This window comes from Nerophis lumbriciformis, linkage group LG20, assembly GCF_033978685.3.
Source record: "Nerophis lumbriciformis linkage group LG20, RoL_Nlum_v2.1, whole genome shotgun sequence".
In the NCBI taxonomy this organism is placed as follows: Eukaryota; Metazoa; Chordata; class Actinopteri; order Syngnathiformes; family Syngnathidae; genus Nerophis; species Nerophis lumbriciformis.
This window is the reverse complement of record NC_084567.2, coordinates 12,135,001-12,162,500: the sequence shown is the minus strand read 5'-3', so window position 1 is coordinate 12,162,500 and position 27,500 is coordinate 12,135,001. Positions and strand designations below refer to the sequence as shown.

Genomic DNA, 27,500 nt, shown 5'->3' with positions numbered 1-27,500 from the left:
TTCTTGTAAAATTGCGACTGTTAGAGTAAAATTCCAACTTTTATCATAATATCGCACAAATGTTAAATTTTTCTTCTAAAATTTTGACTGTCGGGTGAAGTGTGAGCTGGGCGACAGCCGAAGGCAGGGCACTTGGCGGTCCGATCCTCGGCTACATAAGATAGCTCTTGGGACGTGGAACGTCACCTCGCTGGGAGGGAAGGAGCCTGAGCTAGTGCGCGAGGTGGAGAAGTTCTGGCTAGATATAGTCAGACTCACTTCGACGCACAGCAAGGTCTCTGGAACCAGTTCTCTCGAGAGGGGCTGGACTCTTTTCCACTCTGGCGTTGCAAGCAATGAGAGGCGACGGGCTGGGGTGGCAATTCTTGTTGCCCCCCGGCTCAGAGCCTGCACGTTGGACTTTAACCCAGTACACGAGAGGGTAGCTTCTCCGCCTTCGGGTGGGGGGACGGGTCCTGACTGTTGTTTGTGCTTACGCACCAAACAGGAGCTCAGAGTACCCACTCTTTTTGGATTCCCTTGAGGGAGTACTGGAGAGTGCTCCCTCGGGTGATTCCCTTGTTCTGATGGGGGACTTCAACACTCATGTTGGCAACGACAGTGAAACCTGGAGAAGCGTGATTGGGAAGAATGGCCGCCCCGGATCTGAACCCAAGTAGTGCTTTGTTATTGGACTTTTGTGCTCGTCACGGATTGTCCAGTACAAACACAATGTTCAAACATAAGGGTGTCCATATGTGCACTTGTCACCAGGACACCCTCGTCTGCAGTTCCATGATTGACTTTGTAGTTGTGTCATCGGATTTGCGGCCTCATGTTTTGGACACTCGGGTGAAGAGAGGGGCAGAGCTTTCTACCGATCACCACCTGGTGGTGAGCTGGCTCCGATGGTGGGGGAGGATGCCGGACAGACCTGGCAGGCCCAAACGCATTGTGAGGGTCTGCTGGGAACGTCTGGCAGAGTCTCCTGTCAGAGAGAGTTTCAATTCCCACCTCCGGAAGAACTTTGAACATGTCATGAGCGAGGCGCTGGATATTGAGTCCGAGTGGACCATGTTCCGTGCCTCTATTGTTGAGGCGGCTGATTGGAGCTGTGGCCACAAGGTGGTTAGTGCCTGTCATGGCGGTAATCCTAGAACCCGCTGGTGGACACCAGCAGTGAGGGATGCCGTCAAGCTGAAGAAAGAGTCCTATCGGGTCCTTTTGGCTCATGGGACTCCAGAGGCAGCGGACAGGTACCGACAGGCCAAGCGAAGTGCGGCTTCAGCAGTCGCAGAGGCAAAAACTCGGACATGGGAGGAGTTTGTGGAAGCCATGGAAAACGACTTCCGGACGGCTTCGAAGCAATTCTGGTCCACCATCCGCCGCCTCAGGGGGGGAAAGCAGTGCACTGTCAACACCGTGTATGGTGAGGATGGTGTGCTGCTGACCTCTACTGCGGCTGTTGTGGATCGGTGGAGGGAATACTTCGAAGACCTCCTCAATCCCACCAACACATCTTCCTATGAGGAAGCAGTGCCTGGGGAATCTGTGGTGGGCTCTCCTAAATCTGGGGCTGAGGTTGCCGAGGTAGTTAAAAAGCTCCTCGGTGGCAAGGCCCCGGGGGTGGATGAGACCCGCCCGGAGTTCCTTAAGGCTCTGGATGCTGTGGGGCTGTCTTGGTTGACAAGACTCTGCAACATCGCGTGGACATCGGGGGCGGTACCTCTGGATTGGCAGACCGGGGTGGTGGTTCCTCTTTTTAAGAAGGGTAACCGGAGGGTGTGTTCCAACTATCGTGGGATCACACTCCTCAGCCTTCCCGGTAAGGTCTATTCAGGTGTACTGGAGAGGAGGCTATGCCGGACATTCGAACCTCGGATCCAGGAGGAACAGTGTGGTTTTTGTTCTGGTCGTGGAACGGTAGACCAGCTCTATACTCTCGGCAGGGTCCTTGAGGGCACATGGGAGTTTGCCCAATCAGTCTACATGTGCTTTTTAGACTTGGAGAAGGCATTCGACCATGTCTCCCGGGAAGTCCTGTGGGGAGTGCTCAGAGAGTATGTGGTATCGGACTGTCTGATTGTGGCGGTCCGCTCCCTGTACGATCAGTTTCAGAGATTGGTCCGCATTGCCGGCTGTATGTCGGACACGTTTCCAGTGAGGATTGGACTCCGCCAAGGCTGCCCTTTGTCACCGATTCTGTTCATAACTTTTATGGACAGAATTTCCAGGCGCAATCAGGGCGTTGAGGGGCTTCGGTTTGGTGGCTGCAGGATTAGGTCTCTGCTTTTTGCAGATGATGTGGTCCTGATGGCTTCGACTGGCCAGGATCTTCAGCTCTCACTGGATCGGTTTGCAGCTGAGTGTGAAGCGACTGGGATGAGAATCAGCACCTCCAAGTAAATAAATATACTTCATCTGTTCCATCACAAAGGTCTTATAAAGCAGTAGTTCTTAACCATAGGGCCGGGGCCGCCTAAAAAAGTTGTTTCTCAGCTGTGCTCCGTATGGTTGTAATCAATAACACCTGGTGTCGAACTTTGAGATCGGCCCCAGTTCACAAAAACATTTCAACATCTCACCCAAGTTAATTGGGCATACATGCACGCACCCGCCCATTCCCCAATCAACGTCTTCACCACTGCTTAATTCCTCTTCGGGGTTATGAACGGTTGAGTAGCGCTTTATAGCAGCAGGCCGGCCTCCAGGGCCCCAAATCCCCCCCCCCCCCCTTTGGGCTATGCTATGTGAGGTTTTTTCCTTGGACTCAGTCTGGACCCCTCCCGAGGGTCCAGCCTTAGACTGATATTTTTTTTACTCTTCCCCCCTTTCCCAATATCACCCTTTTCCCACCTTTTTTAAGGAGCGCTGTAAGTGGCTGATCCGTTGGCGGTCCCGTCTTGTCCCCCTGTAACGTATGTCTGCTCTTAATGGGACTGTGCCGAAAATGAGATTTCAGTTCTTATATGTCTTGTACATGTTTAAGAATGGACAATAATAAAGCATCTTGAATCTTGAATACACTTTTCCACCACTTGTATTTTCATTTGCAATTAAATTGTATTGACAGTTTAGTTGAGAAACATGATTAATATATACACACATTTTTTGTATATATATGTTTTTGTCATTTATTTATGAGTCCCTTCTTATGCAATATAAATGTTTAATACAAACCCCAAAAGCAGTGAAGTTGTCACGTTGTGTAAATGATAAATAAAAACAGAATACAATGATTTGCAAATCATTTTCAACTTGCAGGTATATTTAATTGAATAGACTGCAAAGACAATATATTTAGTGTTCACACTGAGAAACGTTGTTATTTTTTGCAAATATTAGCTCATTTGGAATTTGATGCCTGCAACATGTTTCAAAAAAGCTGGCACAAGTGGCAAAAAAGACTGAGAAAGTTTGGAACATCCCACAGGTGAACAGGCTATTTAGGAACAGGTGGGTGCCATGATTGGGTATAAAAGCAGCTTCCATGAAATGCTCAGTCATTCACAAACAAGGATGGGGCGAGGGTCACCACTTTGTCAACAAATGCCTGAGCAAATTGTTTAAGAACAACATTTCTCAACCAGTTATTGCAAGGAATTTAGGGATTTCACCATCTACGCTCCGTAATATCATCAAAAGGTTCAGAGAATCTGGAGAAATCACTGCACGTCCATCCATGATATTACAGACCTTGGATCCCTCAGGCGGTACTGCATCAAAAAGCGACATCAGTGTGTAAAGGATATCACCACATGGGCTCAGGAACACTTCAGAAAACCACTGTCAGTAACTACAGTTTGTCGCTACATCTGTAAGTGCAAGTTTAAACTCTACTATGCAAAGCCAAAGCCATTTATCAACAACACCCAGAAACGCTTCGCTGGGCCCAAGCTCATCTAAGATGGGCTGGTGCAAAGTGGAAAAGTGTTCTACGGTCTGACGAGTCCACATTTCAAATTATTTATGTAAACTGTGGACGTCGTGTTCTCCAGACCAAAGAGGAAGAGAACCATCCGGACTGTTCTAAGCGCAAAGTTGAAAAGCCAGCATCTGTGATGGTATGGGGGTGTAGTAGTGCCCAAGGCATGGGTAACTTACACATCTGTAAAGGCACCATTAATGCTGAAAGGTACATACAGCTTTTGGAGCAACATATGTTGCCATCCAAGTAATGTTATCATGGACGCCCCTGCTTATTTCAGCAAGACAATGCCAAGCCACGTGTTACAACAGCGTAGCTTCATAGTAAAAGAGTGCGGGTACTAGACTGGCCTGCCTGTAGTCCAGACCTGTCTCCCATTGAAAATGTGTGGCCCATTATGAAGGCTAAAATAGCAGAATGGAGACTGTTGAACAACTTAAGCTGTACATCAAGCAAGAATGGGAAATAATTCCACTTCAAAAATGTGTCTCCTCAGTTCCCAAACCTTTACTGAGTGTTGTTAAAAGGAAAGGCCATGTAACACAGTGGTAAAAATTCCCATGTGACAACTTTTTTGCAATGTGTTGCTGCAATTAAATTCTAAGTTCATGATTATTTGCACCAAAAAAAAAGAAGTTTCTCAGCGTGAACATTGTTTTGGGTTTTGTACGACAGGCGGCCATTGTTGTCTTTGCTGGAGTTTGTTCACTCATTGTGTGTGTGTGTGTGTGTGTGTGAGTGTGTGTGTGTGTGTGTGTGTGTGTACTTGTATTTCTACCCTTCTTGAGACACCAACAAGGAAAAGTGTCTTCCATATGAGGAGGTGTGAACAAGTGATGACATAAATCATGGTCCCAATAACATTGCATCTAATAGAGAATGTCTCATTTGCACCCCTGCTGGTGAGATCTATCAAAATGAGGGTGGTCCCAAAAAGGGGGGATTTTTCAAACTGACTGTGTGTCGCTTTTAAAAGTGCTCCCCCTTTGGTCAACATATGAAATAACAAGTGTGTGTAAAAATTGGAAGTGCTCCCCCTCTAGCCAACATATGTAATAATAATAAATTAATAATAATAAGTGTGTGTAAGTGATTGAAATGCGCCTTCTTTGGCCAAAATTAATAAAACAAATAAAATAAATATCTATATAGAGACATACTGTCATATCTTGAAGTAAATATAGAAGATTAAAAACCAATTACAAACAAAAAATAAGAAAAAAGTGTTTTGTACTAAAAGCTTAACTTTTTTTAATATTTACTGTACATAGTATGTATATATTATTAATGTTTTAAATACACATTTGGATATGTCTAGAAAGGGTGGTCCGAAGGAGGTAGGCATTTTTCGGAGGTCTCAAGAAGGTAACAAATACAAGAATGTGCATGTGTGTGAGTGTGTGTGTGTGTGGGTGTGTGCGTGTGTGTGTGTTAGAGATGCGCGGATAGGCAATTATTTAATCCGCAACCGCATCAGAAAGTCGTCAACCATCCGCCATCCACCCGATGTAACATTTGATCAGAACCGCACCCGCCCGCACCCGCCCGTTGTTATATATCTAATATAGACGATGCAAGGCATTAGTGAGGTTATAAAGCTTTTGCCTGTTAAAGAAAGGAGACTGATCCAATGCAGCACAGACATTCGCGTGCCACGCTGTCACAACCCAGACGCACACCAGTGCGCAATCATATGGGAGCCGCGCTGAGCGCACCTCCAAGCGCGTCTCGCTGCCGGCGACGGCCGGGTATGTGCCCGACGCTCCAGCGCCATCCATTTTCAGGGCTAGTTGATTCGGCAGGTGGGTTGTTACACACTCCTTAGCGGGTTCTGACTTCCATGGCCACCGTCCTGCTGTCTATATCAACCAGGGTGAGCCCCACCCCTTTCGTGAGCGCACTGCGCGCGGAGTGACCCCTGTTACGCGCCCCCGGCAACAGGGGTGGCGGGCAGGTAAGCTGCGCGGGCGGAGCGCGCGGAGTGACCCCTGTTACGAGCCCCCGGCCACGGGAGTGGCGGGCAGGTAAGCTGCTTACCTGCTGCGCGTGACGCCGGCCGCGGCGAAGGCGGACGAGGCGGGGTGTCGGTGCGGTGGGCGCGGTGGTGACCCTGGACGTGCGTCGGGCCCTTCTCGCGGATCGCCTCAGCTACGGCTCCCGGTGGGGCCCTCTCGGGGGAAGGGGCCTCGGTCCCGGACCCCGGCGAGGCGTCCCTTCTCCGCTCCGTAAAAGTGTCCATCTCTTTTTTTTTTTTCTTCTGTTGTGGCATATGCAGCAGGTGCCTGCTCGTTTTTCGTATGTGGGTAACAACATTTAACTATGTATATATATTTCCGAATTGGTTTAACTGCCACCCGCCTGAATCTATTTAAAATCTAATTTTTTTTTATTTCAACCGCCCGACCCGACCCGACCCGACCCGACCCGACCCGCGGATAAAATCTAATTTTTTTTTATTTCATCCGCCCGATCCGCGGATAATCCGCGGACTCCCCGGTTGTGCCCGCAAACCGCGCATCTCTAGTGCGTGTGTGTGTGTGTGTGTGTGTGTGTGTGTGTGTGTGTGTAAAAAAATAAATTGTTATACTTTTATAGCGCTTTTCTACCTTTTTTTTTAAGGAACTCAAAGCGCTTTGACACTATTTCCACATTCACCCATTCACACACACATTCACACACACACAATGTGTGTGTGTGTGTGTGTGTGTGTGCGTGCAGCGAGGGCCCGGCCCCCTGATATTTGGACATGTCGTGTCGTGTCTGGGTGATACCTGCCTAGTCGTTCCTGTGTCAGCTTGTTGAGAACGTAGTGGAAGGTGACGATTGCTCCAAGTGTTTACTAACATTGATCATTAGGAGGAAGAAGAAGTCCAAATGTTTGTGGAAGGTGGGACGTGAGGGCGTAGTACCGCATGTGTCCACCACGGGAGGTGTACAGGCAGCCCAATTTGAAGATGATCAGGGACTTCCCACACCTTCTATTGCTTCACTTTTGCTTTGGTGCCTCAGCCCAGTGATAGTCAAACTCTTGTTGTTGTTGTTGTTGTCCTTTGGACTCGTGTGCTACAAGTTAATCTTTCCCCAGTCTTGTTCCCGCCATTGTTGACACAGCTGGGAAAGCAAACATGCGCAGGAAGAGCGTCCGCGGGGGTTCTGAGGGGCGCTGGCAGATGTGTGAGTGACACTAGTGGGGATGTGGCGCGGGACCTGCGGACTGCTGGGCCGGACACGGGACTGCTGGGACCTGGAGGACTGTTACAGGACAGGACAGGTGAGAGTCTCTTTCTTACCTCTTGGTGTGTCCATGAAGGTCCCACGGACCAGTCTGGGATAGGAAACAATATGGATACACCACAATCTATGCGTTACATGGCATTTTAGTTTACATCATTGGGCAATAGTCCCGTTATAATGTGTTTATGAACTGGTACTTTGCTGACACGTATGGTGTCCCATTCCATTATTGGTATTGGAAAAAACAAGTATCTGATCAAATGTGTGATATCATGTGCGATACAAGCAGTCCTGTAGCGTGTTTACTTGTGTGCGATATCATGTGCGATACAAGCAGTCCTGTAGCGTTTTTACTTGTGCGCAATATCATGTGCGATACAAGCAGTCCTGTAGCGTGTTTACTTGTGTGTGATATCATGTGCGATACAAGCAGTCCTGTAGCCTGTTTACTTGTGTGTGATATCATGTGCGATAAAAGCAGTCCTGTAGCGTGTTTACTTGAATGTGATATAATGTGCGATACAAACAGTCCTGTAGCGTGTTTACTTGCGTGCAAAATCATGTGCGATACAAGCAGTCCTGTGGCGCGTTTACCTGTGTGTGATATCATGTGCGATTCAAGCAGTCCTGTAGCGTGTTTACTTGTGTGTGGTATCATGTGCGATACAAGCAGTCCTGCGGCGTGTTTAGTTGTGTGTGATGTCATGTGCAATACAAGCAGTCCTGTAGCATATTTACTTGTGTGTGACATCATGTGCTATACAAGCAGTTTTGTAGCGTGTTTACTTGTGTGTGATATCATGCGCGATACAAGCAGTCCTGTAACGTGTTTACTTGTGTGTGATCATGTGCGATACAAGCAGTCCTGTAGCGTGTTTACTTGAATGTGATATCATGTGCGATACAAGCAGTCTTGTAGCATATTTACTTGTGTGTGATATCATGTGCTATACAAGTAGTCCTGTAGCGTGTTTACTTGTGTGTGATATCATGTGCGATACAAACAGTCCTGTAGCTTGTTTACTTGTGTGTGATCATGTGCGATACAAACAGTCCTGTAGCGTATTTACTTGTGTGTGATATCATGTGCTATACAAGCAGTCCTGTAGCGTGTTTACTTGTGTGTGATATCATGTGCGATACAACCAATCCTGTAGCGTGTTTACTTGTGTGTGGTATCATGTGCGATTCAAGCAGTCCTGTAGCGTGTTTTGCTTGTGTGTGATATCATGTGCGATACAAGCAGTGCTGTAACGTATTTACCTGTGTGTGATCATGTTCGATACAAGCAGTCCTGTAGCGTGTTTACTTGTGTGTGATATCATGTGCGATACAATCAGTCCTGTAACGTGTTTACTTGTGTGTGATTATGTTCGATACAAGCAGTCCTGTAGCCTGTTTACTTGTGTGTGATATCATGTGCAATACAAGCAGTCCTGTAGCGTGTTTACTTGAATGTGATATCATGTGCAATACAAGCAGTCTTGTAGTGTGTTTACTTGAATGTGATATCATGTGCTATACAAGCAGTCTTGTAGCGTATTTACTTGTGTGTGATATCATGTGCTATACAAGCAGTCCTGTAGCGTGTTTACTTGTGTGTGATATCATGTGCGATACAAGCAGTCCTGTAGCATGTTTACTTGTGTGATATCATGTGGGGAACAAGACGTCCTGTAGCGTATTTACTTGTATGTGATATCATGTGCTATACAAGCAGTCCTGTAGCGTGTTTGCTTGTGTGTGATATCATGTGCGATACAACCAGTCCTGTAGAGTGTTTACTTGTGTGTGGTATCATGTGTGATACAAGCAGTCCTACGGCGTGTTTAGTTGTGTGTGATGTCATGTGCGATACAAGCAGTCTTCTAACATATTGACTTGTGTGTGACATCATGTGCGATACAAGCAGCCTTGTAGCGTGTTTACTTGTGCTGGACAGCAAGTTCACATCTACCATGTTTTCTGGACTATAGAGCGCACCGGTATATAAGCCGGACTCATTGTACATGGTGCATATATATCTGTTGTGAAATGAGTTATTTATACAGAAATATTTTGTAAATGTTTATTTACATACCTTAAATGTTTCCAAAGGGTGTCTGTAGCACGACAGATATATAACATATAGACATCATACATGGGACGGTTTTGTAAGTAAGAATTGTTTTAGTTATATTATAACACTTACAAACTTTGCTTGGAGAGATGAATGAAGAATCCGTACTGTAGAAACGCTTTGGACGAGTAGTTGATGGAACGGCACTTCAACTTCCGGTTGAAGTCACCAAATGAAAGGAATCTGCAGCAGCGTGGCTCTGCTGGTAGAGCGGCCGTGCCAGCAACTTGAGGGTCCCAGATTCGAGCCCCGCTTCCACCATTCTAGTCACTGATGTTGTGCCCTTGGGCAAGACACTTTGCCCACCTGCTCCCAGTGCCACGCACACTAGTTTAAATGTAACTGAAAGATGTGGATAATAGGTTTCACTATGTAAAGCACTTTGAGTCTCTAGAGAAAAGCGCTATATAAATATGATTCGCCTCACTTCACCTGCAGTGAGCGAACTCGTCCACAAAATGGCACTGTAGCACAAACAATAACACCCCTTTTCAATGTCTGCTGATAACTATGCATTGAATTATGGACGTCAGCGAAGAAAAATCCCAAAATTAGCCGCACCATTTTATAAGCCGCAGGGGCCAAGCGTAGGAAAAATGTTCAGAATTTACGGTGATAATCATTGAGCAATATTGCAGTGTAAAACAGCACATTTGTCAATTTCAACAATTATCAAATAATTATAGTTGCATTTTACTCAAGGCAGTATTAGAAAGTATCCAGTAACAAACGTGTCCGCATCATTCAACTTACTGTGTTATGAGCTTAACTCAATTCATTATTTTGGCCTCGAGTTGTTGCAAAAAACAAAAAAAAACAAAAAAAAACACCACGTGGGATGTGGGATCTGAACCGAGGATGTCGGATCTGAACCGAGGATGTCGTTGTGGCTTGTGCAGCCCTTTGAGACACTTGTGATTTAGGGCTATATAAATATACATTGATTGATTGATTGACTCCACTTCGACTTAAAGACAGCATAATTACGTCTAATCTGCGCTTGTATCGGACCAATATCAGTATCAGCCAATACTCACGGCCACAATGTCAGTAAGCTGGTGTTGCATCAATAATCATCTTTTTGGGTACCTATTGTTGATGTTTAATGTCTCTGAACCTCGTCCATTACAGTGGACGAGGTTCAGAATGCCCTCCATGTTTTTTAAACCCCGCCCCTGCCGGGGACACAGATGTTTTTCTCCGACTTTCTGCGAACACGCTGACATATGCTGGTCCAGCTGCTGTCCAAAGTCCAGATGTGATGATGTCACGGGCGCGTTGCTCTGTGCACACATCTGCTGCTTGTTTGTTTACACGCCTGGCCAGCAGGGAGCGGTGTTACACGTCCAACCAATAATAGAAGCGCATTGGTCTGCAGCTTGAACACACCTCATCTAGTGATGGCGATACCATTGATTTTCTCTCCGATCCGATACCAAGTCGAATCCAGGCTGGAATCAGCAATACCAATCTGATACTTTGGTCAAATAAACCGAATTTGTCTGCTAAAATTTGAAAAGTTGTGTATTTTCAAACAATAACCTTTTATATCTAAAAAACAACAGTAAAATGTAAATGGTGGAAAAATTGGAATGTAATGAGAAAAAAATGAATTTTTAAACTAATAATTAATAATAATGTACTATGATATGTGTGTGTGTGTGTGTATATATATATATATATATATATATATATATATATATATATATAAAATGTAGTGTATATTTACATAAATGTAATATATATATATATATATATATATATATATATATATATATATATATATATATATATAAAATGTAGTGTATATATACATAAATGTAATATATATATATATATATATATATATATATTTGTGTGTGTATATACGTTAGGTCAGAAAAACTCAAAGGCTATATCATCCCTACAAGCCTGTTTCGCAGGTTTCCCTGCTCGTCAGGGAATTTTATCATTTTATAAAAGGTATCATTCGTCAAGTAACAAAATATATTTTTTTAAATTCTAAAGACAGATATAAAATTATATATATATATATATATATATATATATATATATATATATATATATATATATATATATATATATATATATATATATATATATATATATTACATTTATGTATATATACACTGCATGTATTATATATATATATATATATATATATATATATATATATATATATATATATATATATATATATACATATCTATATATATATACATATCTATATATACATATCATAGTACATTATTATTAATTATTAGTTTAAAAATTCAGTTTATATATAAAATTTTATATCTGTCTTTAGAATTAAAAAAAAAATATTTTGTTACTTGACGAATAATACCGGTTAGAATGTAGCTGAGATAGGCTCCAGCGCCCCCCGCGACCCCAAAGGGAATAAGCGGTAGAAAATGGATGGATGGATGGACATCACATATTTTTCATTTTTCTGTACAACATGCCCGAAAAGGAGTAGGACGAAGCAGAGCTTATTATTAGCACATTGTTTGACTTCTTAATTTAGCAGGTATAAACCTTTGTCTCTATTTTGGTGTTTCACTCATGCTAACTGTAAGCATGCTATTGTTAGCATAGTACTGTTAGCATGCCAGATTTTTTTTGTGTGCTCATTTTGCTCATATTTTTTGTTAGTTGGCACTATTTGGCCACTGTTTCAGTTCCGCTTTAGCACTTCAGCATTTCAACAAAATTCCTACCAAAATTGTTAAAACATTTTATACCTACAAAACAAGCTTAAAAAGCTAGCTCACTTACGTTAGCATACTAATACATATCATTTGTCAAATAACAAAATATTTGACCCTGAGGTTTATGCTTGCAAAATTAGCAAAAGAAAAAGCTAGCATGCTAATATTAGAATGCTAATGATTGTACATCAGGCCGTTAAAAAATGAGCTACAGGTCAAACTTTGGACACATCTGGTACATAACATGTTATAGAATATAGATTATTAAAAAAATAACTACAAGCATGCTATTGTTAGTGTAGTACTATTAGAATGCAAGCTATTTTTTTTTTTTTTAGCTCATTTTGCTCATATATTTTGTTAATTGACGCTATCTGGCCACTGTTAGCATTTCAGTTCCGCTTTAGCTCTTCAGTATTTCAACGAAATTCTGACCAAAACTATTAAAACATTTTATATCTACAAAATTAGCTTAAAAAGCTAGCTCACCTACGTTAGCATACTAATACACATCATTTGTCAAATAACAAAATATTTCACCCTGAGGTTTATGCCTGCAAGATTTGAAAAAAAAGCTACCATGCTAATATTAGAATGCTAATGATTTTGCATCAGGCCGTTACAAAGTGAGCTACAGGCCACACTTTAGACACATCTGGTATATAGCATGTTATAGAATATTAGGAAAAAAATAACTCCAAGCATGCCAATGTTAGCGTAGTACTATTAGCATGCAAGCTTTTTTTTTTTTTTTTTAGCTCATTTTGCTGATATATTTTGTTAATTGACGTTATCTGGCCACTGTTAGCATTTCAGTTTCGCTTTAGCTCTTCAGTATTTCAACGAAATTCCTACCAAAATTATTAAAACATTTTATATCTACAAAATTAGCTTCAAAAGCTAGCTCACCTACGTTAGCATACTAATACATATAATTTGTCAAATAACAAAATATTTGACCCTGAGGTTTATGCTTGCAAAATTAGCAAAAGAAAAAGCTAGCATGCTAATATTAGAATGCTAATGATTGTACATCAGGCCGTTAAAAAATGAGCTACAGGTCAAACTTTGGACACATCTGGTACATAGCATGTTATAGAATATAGATTATTAAAAAAATAACTACAAGCATGCTATTGTTAGTGTAGTACTATTAGAATGCAAGCTATTTTTTTTTTTTTTAGCTCATTTTGCTCATATATTTTGTTAATTGACGCTATCTGGCCACTGTTAGCATTTCAGTTCCGCTTTAGCTCTTCAGTATTTCAACGAAATTCTGACCAAAACTATTAAAACATTTTATATCTACAAAATTAGCTTAAAAAGCTAGCTCACCTACGTTAGCATACTAATACACATCATTTGTCAAATAACAAAATATTTCACCCTGAGGTTTATGCCTGCAAGATTTGAAAAAAAAGCTAGCATGCTAATATTAGAATGCTAATGATTTTGCATCAGGCCGTTACAAAGTGAGCTACAGGCCACACTTTAGACACATCTGGTATATAGCATGTTATAGAATATTAGGAAAAAAATAACTCCAAGCATGCTAATGTTAGCGTAGTACTATTAGCATGCAAGCTTTTTTTTTTTTTTTTTAGCTCATTTTGCTGATATATTTTGTTAATTGACGTTATCTGGCCACTGTTAGCATTTCAGTTTCGCTTTAGCTCTTCAGTATTTCAACGAAATTCCTACCAAAATTATTAAAACATTTTATATCTACAAAATTAGCTTCAAAAGCTAGCTCACCTACGTTAGCATACTAATACATATAATTTGTCAAATAACAAAATATTTGACCCTGAGGTTTATGCTTGCAAAATTAGCAAAAGAAAAAGCTAGCATGCTAATATTAGAATGCTAATGATTGTACATCAGGCTGTTAAAAAATTAGCTACAGGCCACACTTTGGACACATCTGGTATAGAGCATGTTGTAGAATATAGATTATTAAAAAAATAACTCCAAGCATGCTATTGTTAGCGTAGTACTATTAGCATGCAAGCTTCTTTTTTTTTTTAGCTCATTTTGCTCATATATTTTGTTAATCGACGCTATCTGGCCACTGTTAGCATTTCAGTTCCGCTTTAGCTCTTCAGTATTTCAACAAAATTCAGACCAAAATTATTAAAACATTTTATATCTACAAAATTAGCTTAAAAAGCTAGCTCACCTACGTTAGCATACCAATGCACATCATTTGTCAAATAACAAAATATTTCACCCTATGGTTTATGCCTGCAAGATTTAAAAAAAAAAGCTAGCATGCTAATATTAGAATGCTAATGATTTTGCATCAGGCCGTTACAAAGTGAGCTACAGGCCACACTTTAGACACATCTGGTATAGAGCATGTTATAGAATATAGATTATTAAAAAAATAACTCCAAGCATGCTATTGTTAGCGTAGTGCTATTAGCATGCACGCTTTTTTTTTTTTAGCTCATTTTGCTGATATATTTTGTTAATTGACGTTATCTGGCCACTGTTAGCATTTCAGTTCCGCTTTAGCTCTTCAGTATTTCAACGAAATTCCGACCAAAATTATTAAAACATTTTATATCTACAAAATTAGCTTAAAAATCTAGCTCACCTACGTTAGCATACTAATACACATCATTTGTCAAATAACAAAGTATTTGACCCTGAGGTTTATGCATGCAAAATTAGCAAAAAAAAAATTAGCATGCTAATATTAGAATGCTAATGATTGTACATCAGGCCGTTAAAAAATGAGCTACAGGTCAAACTTTGGACACATCTGGTACATAGCATGTTATAGAATATAGATTATTAAAAAAATAACTACAAGCATGCTATTGTTAGTGTAGTACTATTAGAATGCAAGCTATTTTTTATTTTTTTTTAGCTCATTTTGCTCATATATTTTGTTAATTGACGCTATCTGGCCACTGTTAGCATTTCAGTTCCGCTTTAGCTCTTCAGTATTTCAACGAAATTCCGACCAAAATTATTAAAACATTTTATATCTACAAAATTAGCTTTAAAAGCTAGCTCACCTACGTTAGCATACTAATACACATCATTTGTCAAATAACAAAGTATTTGACCCTGAGGTTTATGCATGCAAAATTAGCAAAAGAAAAAGCTAGCATGCTAATATTAGAATGCTAATGATTGTACATCAGGCCGTTAAAAAATGAGCTACAGGCCAAACTTTGGACACATCTGGTACATAGCATGTTATAGAATATAGATTATTAAAAAAATAACTACAAGCATGCTATTGTTAGTGTAGTACTATTAGAATGCAAGCTATTTTTTTTTTTTTTTAGCTCATTTTGCTCATATATTTTGTTAATTGACGCTATCTGGCCACTGTTAGCATTTCAGTTTCGCTTTAGCTCTTCAGTATTTCAACGAAATTCCGACAAAAATTATCAAAACATTTTATATCTACAAAATTAGCTTAAAAAGCTAGCTCACCTACGTTAGCATACATAATTTGTCAAATAACAAAGTATTTGACCCTGAGGTTTATGTGTCCAAAGTGTGGCCTGTAGCTCATTTTTTAATGGCTTGATGTACAATCATTAGCATTCTAATATTACCATGCTAGCTTTTTCTTTTGCTAATTTTGCATACATCTGGTATATAGCATGTTATAGAATATTAGAAAAAAAATTACTCCAAGCATGCTATTGTTAGCGTAGTACTATTAGCATGCAAGCTTTTTGTTTTTTTTTTAGCTAATTTTGCTCATATTTTTTGTTAATTGACGCTATCTGGCCACTGTTAGCAATTCAGTTACGCTGGAGCTCTTCTGCATTTCAACAACATTTCTACCAAAATTGCATTTTCTAGTTCTTTGAAAAAATATATATAAATAGTGTACAGGATTTGAAGGTGAAAACTACCAAAATGGCCGCCGCGGTCTGTGGCCCTCAGTGGGGAAAGTTTGGGCACCCCCTGGTGTGAAGTAACAGTGTGTGTGTGTGTGTGTGTGTGTGTGTGTGTGTGCGTGTGTGTGTGTGTGTGTGTGTGTGTGTGTGTGTGTGTGTGTGTGTGTGTGTGTGTACAGTACATTGAAGTGTGTAGTGTGTGTTTTCATTTCCCACTCCGGCTGTTGCCATAGTGAATACAAACAACACTACCATCATTTCCCACAGACAATGCCGCCTCCAAGAACACACTGGACAATTGTACTTTTGTTATTTTTTGTTAGAAAGGCACAGCGTAAATGTATTATATTAAGCTAATACTGATATGTTATTAGATTTGATATGTAGTCACAAAATGGTCGTTTTTTTTATTCCATTTTATCCGCCAAAGATCACGAAGAGTTGTTACTAGGCTACTTAAGCTTCAAAATATCCGATAGTCACGAAGGCATCAGTCCCCTGTGGGCGTGGCTTGGTAAAGCCCCAGCCTGAGTCACTCTTCCCATAAACACTCGGCTAGCCGGTTAGTTCGCGGATGCTAGCAGACGGGCGGACCGGGAGGCGCTTCCAAGCTCGAACGACGCCGGCCGACATGTCGCGACCGCCGCGGTGACGGACGTCTCTCCTCCGCGGCCTCTCATGGTCCATTTCCCGGCGCTCCGAGCCGAGGCGCGCCGCGTCACGCCGGGCCCGGCCAAGATGTTCGACTCGTCGCGGAGCGTTCGGGACGGAGTGAGGATGGAGGTGTCCGAGCACAGCAGCCCGGTGGTCCTGCACAGCTTCACCCAGCTGGACCCGGACCTGCCCCTGCTGGAGGTACTTGGTCCGCGATTTGAGATGGGCTTCGGCGTGGGTTGGCTACATTATTATTAAACTAATAATAATACGAAGATGAATAATATTATTAATTATAATATTATTTAATTTTTTTTTAAAGCAATTGTGTTTGTGGTATAGAGAAGGGGGTCCCCAAACTTTTTCCGATGAGGGCCACAAGCTGACACATCAAGAGATGAGGGGGCCGGTTTGGTAGTTTTCACCTTCAAAATCAAAACAATATATTTTCAAAGAACTGGAAAATGCAATTTTGGTAGAAATTGTGTGTAAATGCTGAAGAGCCAAAGCCGAACTGAAATGCTAACAGTTAACAGGTTTTGATTGATTGATTGATTGAAACTTTTATTAGTAGATTGCACAGTGAAGTACATATTCCGTACAATTGACCACTAACTGGTAACACCCCAATAAGTTTTTCAACTTGTTTAAGTCGGGGCCCACTTAAATTGATTCATGATACAGATGTATACTATTTTCATATACAGTCATCACACAACATAATCATCACAGTATATAAATTGAATTATTTACATTATTTACAATCCGGGGTGTGGGATATGGAGGGGGAAGTAACGTAACAAAGGTAGCGTCAAGTAACAATTTTTTTTTTAGCAAAATCAGTTAAAAAAGCTTGCATGCTAACAGTACTATGTTAACAATAGCATGTTTACAGTTAGCATTATTGAAATACCAAGATGTATGACACAAAAGTTTGTGCCAGCTAAATTAGCTAAAAAAAAGCTAGCATGTTAATGTGATAACTGTGACATGTGTCAAGTACCAAAATATATTACTCAGATTTTTTTTGCATGCATCAAGTACCAAAATATGACTGAGGTGTGTACCTACAAAATTAGCTTAAAAAAAAAAGATTGCACGCTAATGTTAGCATGTATCAAGTGCCAAAATGTGACTAAGGTTTATACCTACAAAATCAGAAAAAAAAAAAAAAAGCGACCATATTTATGACAGCATACTAACAGTCACATTCGTCAAGCAACAAAATATTTATACCTGCAAAATGTGCTCACAAAAAAAGCGAGCATGCTAACAGTACTATACTAACAGTAGCCTGTTTACAGTTAGCATTATTGAAGTACCAAAATATATGACCAAAGTGTATGCCTGCTAAATTAGCTTAAAAAGTTGGCATGTTAATTTTAGCACATTAATATGCTAACTGTAACATGTCTCAAGTACCGAAATATACTACTCTGAAGTGTGTTCCTGAAAAAACTTTGCATGCATGAAGTACCAAAATATGACTGAGCTGTATACCTACAAAATCAGGTAAAAAAAAAAAAAGCTAGCATATTTACGACAACATACTAACAGTTACATTCGTCAAGTAACAAAATATTTGACCCTGAAGTTAATACTTGCAAAATTTGCACACAAAAAAAGCGAGCATGCTAACAGTACTATGCTAACTGTTTACAGTTAGCATTATTGAAGTACCACAATATATGACAAATGTGTATACCTGCTAAATTAGCTAAAAAAGTTAGAATGCTAACTGTAATGTGTCAACTACCAAAATGTTCCTGAATAAAATTAGCATGCATCAAGTACCAAAATATCACTTGAGGTGTATGCCTACAAATTAGATTAAAAAAAAAAGGTAGCATGCTAATGTTAGCATGCATCAAGTACCAAAATGTGACTGAGGTTTATACCTACAAAATCAGGTAAAAAAAAGAAAAGCTAACATATTTACGACAGCATACTACTAACAGTAACGAAATGTTTGACCCTAAAGTTTAAACCTGCAAAATTAGCAAAAACAAGCTAGCATGCTAACAGTGCTATGCTAACAGTAGCCTGTTTACAGTTAGCATTATTGAAGTACCACAATATATGACAAAAGTGTCAGCCTGCTAAAAAAGGTAGCATGCTAATGTTAGCACATTAATATGCTACCTGTTGCATGTGTCAATTACCAAAATATATTACTTTGAAGTGTGTTCCTGAAATGTATTTGCATGCATAAAGTACCAAGGTGTATACCTACAAAATTAGCTAAAAAAAAGAAGCTAGTATGCTAACGTTAACATGCATCAAGTACCAAAATGTGACTGATGTTTATACCTACAAAATCAGCTTTAAAAAAAAAAAAAGCTAGCATATTTACGACAACATACTAACAGTTACATTTGTCAAGTAACAAAATATTTGACCCAGATGTTTATACCTGCAAAATTTGAAGAAAAAAAAAAAAAAAAAGCTAGCATGCTAGCAGTAGCCTGTTGACATTTAGCATTAGTGTAACACCAAAATATATGACATTAAGGTATAAAAAGATATATAAAAATACATGCATCATGTAAACTTGTCGGTCCATTCACACGCACTGCTCAGTCGGCTTGTGGTTAGAGTGTCCGCCCTGAGATCGGTAGGTCGTGAGTTCAAACCAATTCATACCAAAGACTATAAAAATGGGACCCATTACCTCCCTCCCTGCATCAAGGGTTGTAATTGGGGGTTAAATCACCGAAATGATTCCAGAGCGTGGCCACCGCTGCTTCTCACTGCTCCCCTCACCTAACAGGGATGGAACAAATGGATCAAATGTCTGTCCATTCACATACACAGCTCACATTATGTAAATATGTCTGTTCATTCACGTATTATGTTAACATGTCTGTCCATTCACATATACAATACACAGCATGTAATAAACATGTATGTCCTTTCACATACACACCACACATGGTGTAAACATGTCTGTCCATTCACATGCTCAACACACGTCATGTAAATATGTCTGTCCATTCACATACACACCACATATGGTGAAAACCTTGTCTGTCCACTAACATACACACATCATGTAAACTTGTCGGTCCATTCACACGCACATATCATGTTAACATGTCTGTCCATTCACACACACACTACACGTGGTGTAATATTCAGTGGCCTAGTGGTTAGAGTGTCTACCCTGAGATCGGTAGGTCGTGAGTTCAAACCAATTCATACCAAAGACTATAAAAATGGGACCCATTACCTCCCTCCCTGCATCAAGGGTTGTAATTGGGGGTTAAATCACCGAAATGATTCCAGAGCGTGGCCACCGCTGCTGCTCACTGCTCCCCTCACCTAACAGGGATGGAACAAATGGATCAAATGTCTGTCCATTCACATACACAGCTCACATTATGTAAATATGTCTGTTCATTCACGTATTATGTTAACATGTCTGTCCATTCACATATACAATACACAGCATGTAATAAACATGTATGTCCTTTCACATACACACCACACATGGTGTAAACATGTCTGTCCATTCACATGCTCAACACACGTCATGTAAATATGTCTGTCCATTCACATACACACCACATATGGTGAAAACCTTGTCTGTCCACTAACATACACACATCATGTAAACTTGTCGGTCCATTCACACGCACATATCATGTTAACATGTCTGTCCATTCACACACACACTACACGTGGTGTAATATTCAGTGGCTCTAGTGGTTAGAGTGTCTACCCTGAGATCGGTAGGTTGTGAGTTCAAACCCCAGCTGAGTCATACCAAAGACTATAAAAATGGGACCCATCACCTCCCTGCTTGGCACTCAGCATCAAGGGTTGGAATTGGGGGTTGAATCACCAAAAATGATTCCCAGGCGCGGCACCACTGCTGCTCACTGCTCCCCTCACCCCCCAGGGGGTGAACAAGGGGATGGGTCAAATGCAGAGGACACATTTCACCACACCTAGTGTGTGTGTGACAATCATTGGTACTTTAACTTAATACACAACACACAACGTGCAAAACTATAACGTTTTTGCCAGGAAATAAGGGCAAAAGCTGGATTTCCAGGCAAACGTGAAGTTTTTGCCAGGAAAGGACAAAAACTGAATTCCCGGGGAAAAAATTGGAGAAACTAGTAGGAAAGCAGAAACTAGTCCGATCCCAGCGAACAACGTCCATACCTTGCAACACAAGCTAAAAAGTTGAAGTTTTTGCCAGGAAAGAAGGACAAAAACTGGATTTCCGGGCAAAAATGTGAAGTTTTTGCTAGGAAAGAAAGACAAAAACTGAATTCCCGGGCAAAAATTAGAAAAAAATTTTGCCACGAAAGAAGGACAAAATCTGGATTTCCGGACACAAATGTGAAGTTTTTGCCAGGAAAGAAGGACAAAAACTAGATTTCTGGCCCAAAATGTGCAGTTTTTGCCAGGAAAAAAAGGACAAAAACTGTATTTCCAGGCAAAAATGTGAGGTTTTTGCCAGGAAAGCAGGAACTAGTCCGATCCCAGTGAACAACGTCCATACTTTGCAACACAAGCTAGCTAGCGCTCTTCTTTATCTGATAGTTTGTTCACTTAGCAGACGCTGTGGAGAAGCTTCTAGAAGGCTCCAGTCTGCACCTCAGGATTATCTGGCGTGCTCTAACGAGGCTTTTAGTCAGCATCTTTGAAACTCGATGCTTTCACTTTGTTTTGGACACAGCGGGAACTGGATGTCCTGTTCTTTGGAGCCGCTACAATGTGGACTCTGGTTGTCCGCATTACAGCAAACTATTGAAGCGGAATATTTGTCATCTCCTTTGGTTTCCGAAAAGAACGTGTCGGTTCTTCTGCCGCATTACTCTCAGGCCTGCAGGCTTTGAAGACGCTGTTGGCTGTGACCTTGTTATTGACCTTCTTTTCTGGCCCTCCGTGAGGACTACAAGAGTTTGGAAGGTCTCTCTGGGGGGTTTTTCCTCCATTTTGTGAGTTCAAAGGTCACTGGTGTTGCAACTCTCCCATACTAACCCTCACGGAGCCTACTGTGTGCACCAGGAACAAGAAAGTGTTTCCACAAAGTTAAAGCGTGGAATGTGTTAAAGGGGTCCTAGTATCATGCTACATTTGAATCACTTCTTCGTAGAGATGGACCGATATGTTCTTTTCAGGACCGATTGAGTTTACTAGTTGTAGGCGTGGGCCGATAACACATTTAGCTCTACAAATTATTGCAGATGAACGGTATTATTGCCATTTTGTTTTTAGACCAAAATTAACCACTGGTGCAATGTCAATATCTAACAAAATGTGCAATTTTGCCATTACGCGTGAGTGGAACTGAAATGCTTGAATGTCCAGGGTGAGATGGGATGGTGGAACGGTTCGAATCGGGTGACAATTGTGGGATATCGAGAGTTTTGTATATTGCCCATTCATTGTCAATGGGGGAATTCCTAGTAATTATGGGTAATCCGGGAATTTTCGGAACCGGGAAATATGCTGACTTGAATCTCCAGGGTGAGTGGAGTGTGTGGATGTTGGAACGGTTCAAATCAGATGAGAAATGTGGGTTATGCAGAAGTTTGTATATTGCCCTTTCATTGCCAATGGGGAGAAAATTACGGGAATTTTGAGAAAGGGAAAAACATGTTTTGTGTTCGATATATCGGGCATCTGGTCAGGACACCACCCGAACGCCTCCCTATGGAGGTGTTTAGGGCACGTCCGACCGGTAAAAGGCCACGGGGAAGACCCAGAACACGTTGGGAAGACTATGTCTCCCGGCTGGCCTGGGAACGCCTCGGGATCCCCCAGGAAGAGCTGGATGAAGTGGCTGGGGAGAGGGAAGTCTGGGCTTCCCTGCTTAGGCTGCTGCCCCCGCGACCCGACCTCGGATAAGCGGAAGAAGATGGATGGATGGATGGATATCGGAAGAGTAGTGTGTGTGGATGGTTGAAAGGTCGGAATCGGGTTTAAAAATGGCGCAACATTTTGAGAATTTGGGGAAGTGTAGAACTTTGAATACGTCCGTTAATTTGAATATAAATTTCCTGGAATTTTGGGGAAACCGTAAATTTTTGAAAATATAGTTACTCGCACAATTGTCCTAGAAAATATCAATGGGTTGGTTTTGGAATTTTTCAAATCGGTTGAAAGATAGTAACAATTTGAATTGAGAATCGCTATTTCGGAATTCCTGGAACTTTGGGGAAACCGGGAATTCGTACGAAAAAAAATAGGAACATTTGTTGTCCCAACTTAGAGAAATGTTTTGAAGGTGAAATGGTTGGAATCTGTTGAAAAATGTGAACTGTAAAAACTTTCCAGGAAGAGGTGAAAATAGGGCTTTGGAAACCTGAGAATTCTGGGAATTCCTGGAATTTTTTCAAACTTGGAAAATGGTAGTTTGATTGTCCAAGGTGAGATGAGTGTGCGGATGGTGGAACGGTTCGAATCAGGTGAGAATTGTGGGATATGGAGAGGTTTGTTTATGGCCCATTAATTTTAAATTGGGGGGAAATTACTGGTAATTCCTGTGGATGTTGGAATGGTTCAAATCGGATGACAAATGTGGGATTTGCAATAGATTGTGTAATGCCCGTTCATTGTCAATGTGGAGAATATTCCGGGAATTTGGGGAAAGGGAAAAACATGTTTTGCGTTCGATATATCGGAAGAGTAGTGTGTGTGGAAAGGTCGGAATCGGATTTAAAAATGGTGCAACATTTTGAGAATTTAGGGTATTGAATATATATGAATACGTCCATTCATTTGAATGGGAATTTCCTGGAAATTTGGGAAAACTGGGAATTTTTGAAAATATTGATACTAGCACAATTGTCCTAGAAGATATGAATGGGTTGGTGTTTGACTTTTTGGAATCGGTTGAAAAATGTTGACGTAGTAACAGTTTGAATTGAGAATGGGTATTTCAGAATTTCAGGGAAAAGCGGCAATGTGTACAGAAAAAACATAGGAGCATTTGTTGTCCCAACTAAGAGGAATGTCTTTGTAGGTGGAATGGTTAGAACTTGTGTGAAAACTTTCCAGGAAGGGGTAAAAATGTTAATTAATTAAATGTTCTCGCTTCACAAGAGTCTTATTATTTTTATTTGGATGTTTAAATACGTTTATCCTTTATTTAAAGGGTGATCAGTTGTTTCACTTCCGGTTTGTGTGACCTCACTTGAGTTCACTTTCTGTTCAATGGAGTCCAGCTGTTTCAACTTGTCGAGTTCATCGATCACAAAAGTTTAGATTAAAGGAATAATGTATCGTAATCGTTAATGTCTGTTAGCATGTTAGCATTTAGCCGTCCGTCCATGTCAAAATGTTATGCTAACCGTCGGGAGTTTTACAGCGGTTATTGTATCTAGCATCGACGCTGGAAAACGTACCCACTTATTTCATTTATTGTCGGTTAACTGACTTATCGAATATCGGCCCAAGCCTAATTAGTACTCAAGGAGGCAAAACATGACCGGGAAGATGCCAGGAAAGAAGGACAAAATCCAGTTTTTGTCCTTCTTTGCTGGCATCAAGATCCAGTTTTTGTCCTTTTTTCCTGGCATCTTCCCAGGCAAAAATGCAAAGTTTTTGTCAGGAAAGAAGGACAAAAACTGGATTTCCGGGCAAAAATGTGAAGTTCTTGCCAGGAAAAAAAGGACAAAAACTGGATTTCTAGGCAAAAATGTGAAGTTTTGACAGGTAAGCAGAGGAGACGCATTGTAGGGGATGAACACTGCAATGAGAGAAAGGGGGCGTGGCCATGTGAGCGCCGGAGTAAAAGCAGCTGAGCAGACCGAGGGAGAATCCGATACGTGAAAATGACAAATTTCGGCGCCGATAGTCGGTCGATGGCCACTAAGGACTGCAGTCTGACCTTATTTGTGCAAAAGATCAAAATGTTACTGCTGGCAGGAAATAGACGTATGTAATCTCCAAAATGTCCTTATAGTCGCTGTGTGGATTTAATGTCACAAAGAAGTCTTTCTTGTCCGGCAGGCGCCTGAAGAAGATTTTGTCACAGTGGGAGAGTCAGCTGATCTGCAAGTGACTTGACTGTTGGTTAGAAAGCTAAAGACACGAGATACTTGTTGACCCACTTTGTCATCGTCACCACCGGCGTGACACCAGCTAACATCGCCGCCACGTTAGCATGCACACGCTAACCTTCTCTGGCTTGTGCTCGTCACGGTTCTTCTTTGTTGGTGTTGCTGGCTTTGTTTCTGGGAGTTTCCCTGCTGAACACGGCCTTGTGTTGCCTTCAAGGACCAAAAGAAAGTGGGACAAAAACACTGTCATAAGTGTTTTATATCGGTCCATATTGATAATTAATGATAGTTTGGAAAATAAGGAGCAGGAAAAATATATATAAAATGTGAACATTATTATTTGAAATGTAACTTCCTGTGATTATAATGCCCTCAGCTAAGTTTACCCACTTATTTCGTTTATTGTCGCTTAATTGACTTATCGAATATCGCCCCAGGCCTAATTAGTACTCAAGGAGGCAAAGCATGACAACAATACAACGTTTTTGCCATGAAAGAAAGACAAAAACTGCATTTCCAGGCACAAATGGGAGGATTTTGCCAGGAAAGGAGGACAAAACCTGGATTTGCTGCCAAAAAAAAATTGAAGTTTTTGCCAGGAAAGGACAAAAACTGGAATTCCAGGCAAAAATGTGAAGTTTTTGACAGGAAAGAAGGACAAAAACTGGATTTCTAAACAAAAATGTAAAGTTTTTGCCAGGAAAGAAGGCCCACAACTGGATTTCCAAACAAAAAAGTAAAGTTTTTGCCAGGAAAGAAGGACGAAAACTGGATTTACAGGGAAGACTGTGAAGTTTTTGCCAGGAAAGAAGGATAAACATTTAATTTCCAGGCAAAAATGTGAAGTTTTTGGCCGGAAAAAGGAACAAAAAAAGGAAATAATTTTGACAGGTAAGCAGAGGAGACGCACTTTAGGGGATCGGCGCTGCAAGGAGAGAAAGGGGGCGTGGCCATGTGAGGGCCGGAGTAAAAGCAGGCACAAATGTGAAGTTTTTGCCAGGAAAGGACAAAAACTGTATTTACAGGGAAGAATATGAAGTTTTTGCCAGGAAAAAAAGGATAAAAATTTAATTTCCAGACAAAAAGGTAAAGTTTTTGCCAGGAAAGAAGGACAAAAACTGGATTTACAGGGAAGTATGTGAAGTTTTTGCAAGGAAAGAAGGATATACATTTAATTTCCAGGCAAAAATGTGAAGTTTTTGGCCGGAAAAAGGAACAAAAAATGGAAATAATTTTGACAGGTAAGCAGAGGAGACGCACTTTAGGGGATCAGTGCTGCAAGGAGAGAAAGGGGGCGTGGCCAAGTGAGGGCCGGAGTAAAAGCAGGCACAAATGTGAAGTTTTTGCCAGGAAAGAAGGACAAAAACTGGATTTCCAGGCAAAAATGTGAAGTTTTTGCCAGGAAAGGACAACAACTGGAAGTCCAGGCAAAAATGTAAAGTTTTTGCCAGGAAAGGACAAAAACTGTATTTACAGGGAAGAATGTGAAGTTTTTGCCAGGAAAGAAGGATACAAATTTAATTTACAGGGAAGAATGTGAAGTTTTTGCCAGGAAAGAAGGATAAAAATTTAATTTCCAGACAAAAATGTGAAGTTTTTGGCCGGAAAAAGGAACAAAAAAAGGAAATAATTTTGACAGGTAAGCAGAGGAGACGCACTTTAGGAGATCAGCGCTGCAAGGAGAGAAAGGGGGCGTGGCCATGTGAGGGCCGGAGTAAAAGCAGGCACAAATGTGAAGTTTTTGCCATGAAAGAAGGACAAAAACTGGATTTCCAGGCAAAAATGTGAAGTTTTTGCCAGGAAAGGACAACAACTGGAATTCCAGGCAAAAATGTAAAGTTTTTGCCAGGAAAGGACAAAAACTGTATTTACAGGGAAGAATGTGAAGTTTTTGCCAGGAAAGAAGGATAAAAATTTAATTTCCAGGCAAAAATGTAAAGTTTTTGCCAGGAAAGAAGGACAACAACTGGATTTACAGGGAAGAATGTGAAGTTTTTGCCAAGAAAGAAGGATACACATTTAATTTCCAGGCAAAAACATGAAGTTTTTGCCTGGAAAAAGGAACAAAAAAAGAAATAAGTTTTGACAGGTAAGCAGATGAGACGCACTTTAGGGGATCAGCACTGCAAGGAGAGAAAGGGGGCGTGGCCATGTGAGCGCCAGAGTAAAAGCAGGCAAAAAAGTGAAGTTTTTGCCAGGAAAGAAGACAGGACTTTGGTGGTGGTGTTGCTGGCTTTGTTTCCAGCGTGTGCTTCCGCTGAGAGTTTCTTTGCTGAACATGGCCTCGTGCTGCCTTCAGGGACCAAAAGAAGGCGGGACAAAAACATTGTCATAAGTGTTTTATATCTTTCCATATGGATAATTAATGATAGTGTCTGAAAATAAGGAGCAAGAGAAAGATATATCAAATGTAAACATTTTTTATTTGAAATGTAACTTCCGTCTGGTGGAGTGGTTTGCACAGTATTGGTGCGTTCAGCGGGAAGGCAGTGGTCGCCGTGGCAACAGGTGACGAATAGCCGCGCCGTGTCGGGGAATGGACTTGAAGCTCCGGCCTTGAGCCGGCGGGATTTGTGGCGGCTGATAAGCGCCGCTGCAGAGCGAGATTTACGAGCGTTCCCTTAATTTATCCGCTGCAGACGCCCCTTCCCCGGGGTCACCGGGGGGCGCCTGCAGACAAAAAGCAGCAAAAGAAAAGTCCGGTTGAAAAGTTCCCTGCAGGAAGTTTCCCGGGTCTTCTTTCATCCCATCCTTATTTACAGCTCAAGCAGCACTCAGGGCGGACTCGACCAAACTCCTTCTCAGTAACGTTGCCATTTTTAACACCAACAATGGTAGACAACGCTCGCACTTAAAATAACGCTCCACTCGTCCAAAATGTGTTGGCCTAATGCTAAATTTTCTTTTGCCCGTCCGCCGCAGAGCTCGACGCAGGAGATCGGCGAGGAGGTGGAGGACGACGCCGTCTTCACCATCACGTTGAGG

The 27,500-nt window shown here is 41.1% G+C and overlaps 1 protein-coding gene across 4 annotated transcripts in view; it reads left to right on the top strand.

Annotated features, from left to right (window-relative positions):
• Positions 1-27,500, top strand: part of LOC133619430 (ral guanine nucleotide dissociation stimulator-like) — a 69,602-nt gene that overhangs the window by 17,205 nt on the left and 24,897 nt on the right. For 2 of the 4 annotated variants that reach the window (XM_061980445.2, XM_061980443.2), the window contains exon 2: positions 27,438-27,500. This exon is cut by the window's right edge and continues 242 nt beyond it. In XM_061980445.2, coding sequence (XP_061836429.1) covers positions 27,438-27,500 — 63 coding nt within the window. Of the gene's footprint in view, positions 1-6,692; positions 7,179-15,580; positions 16,696-27,437 lie in introns of those variants that run through there. The other 2 variants (XM_061980444.2, XM_061980442.2) reach the window with 2 other exon arrangements.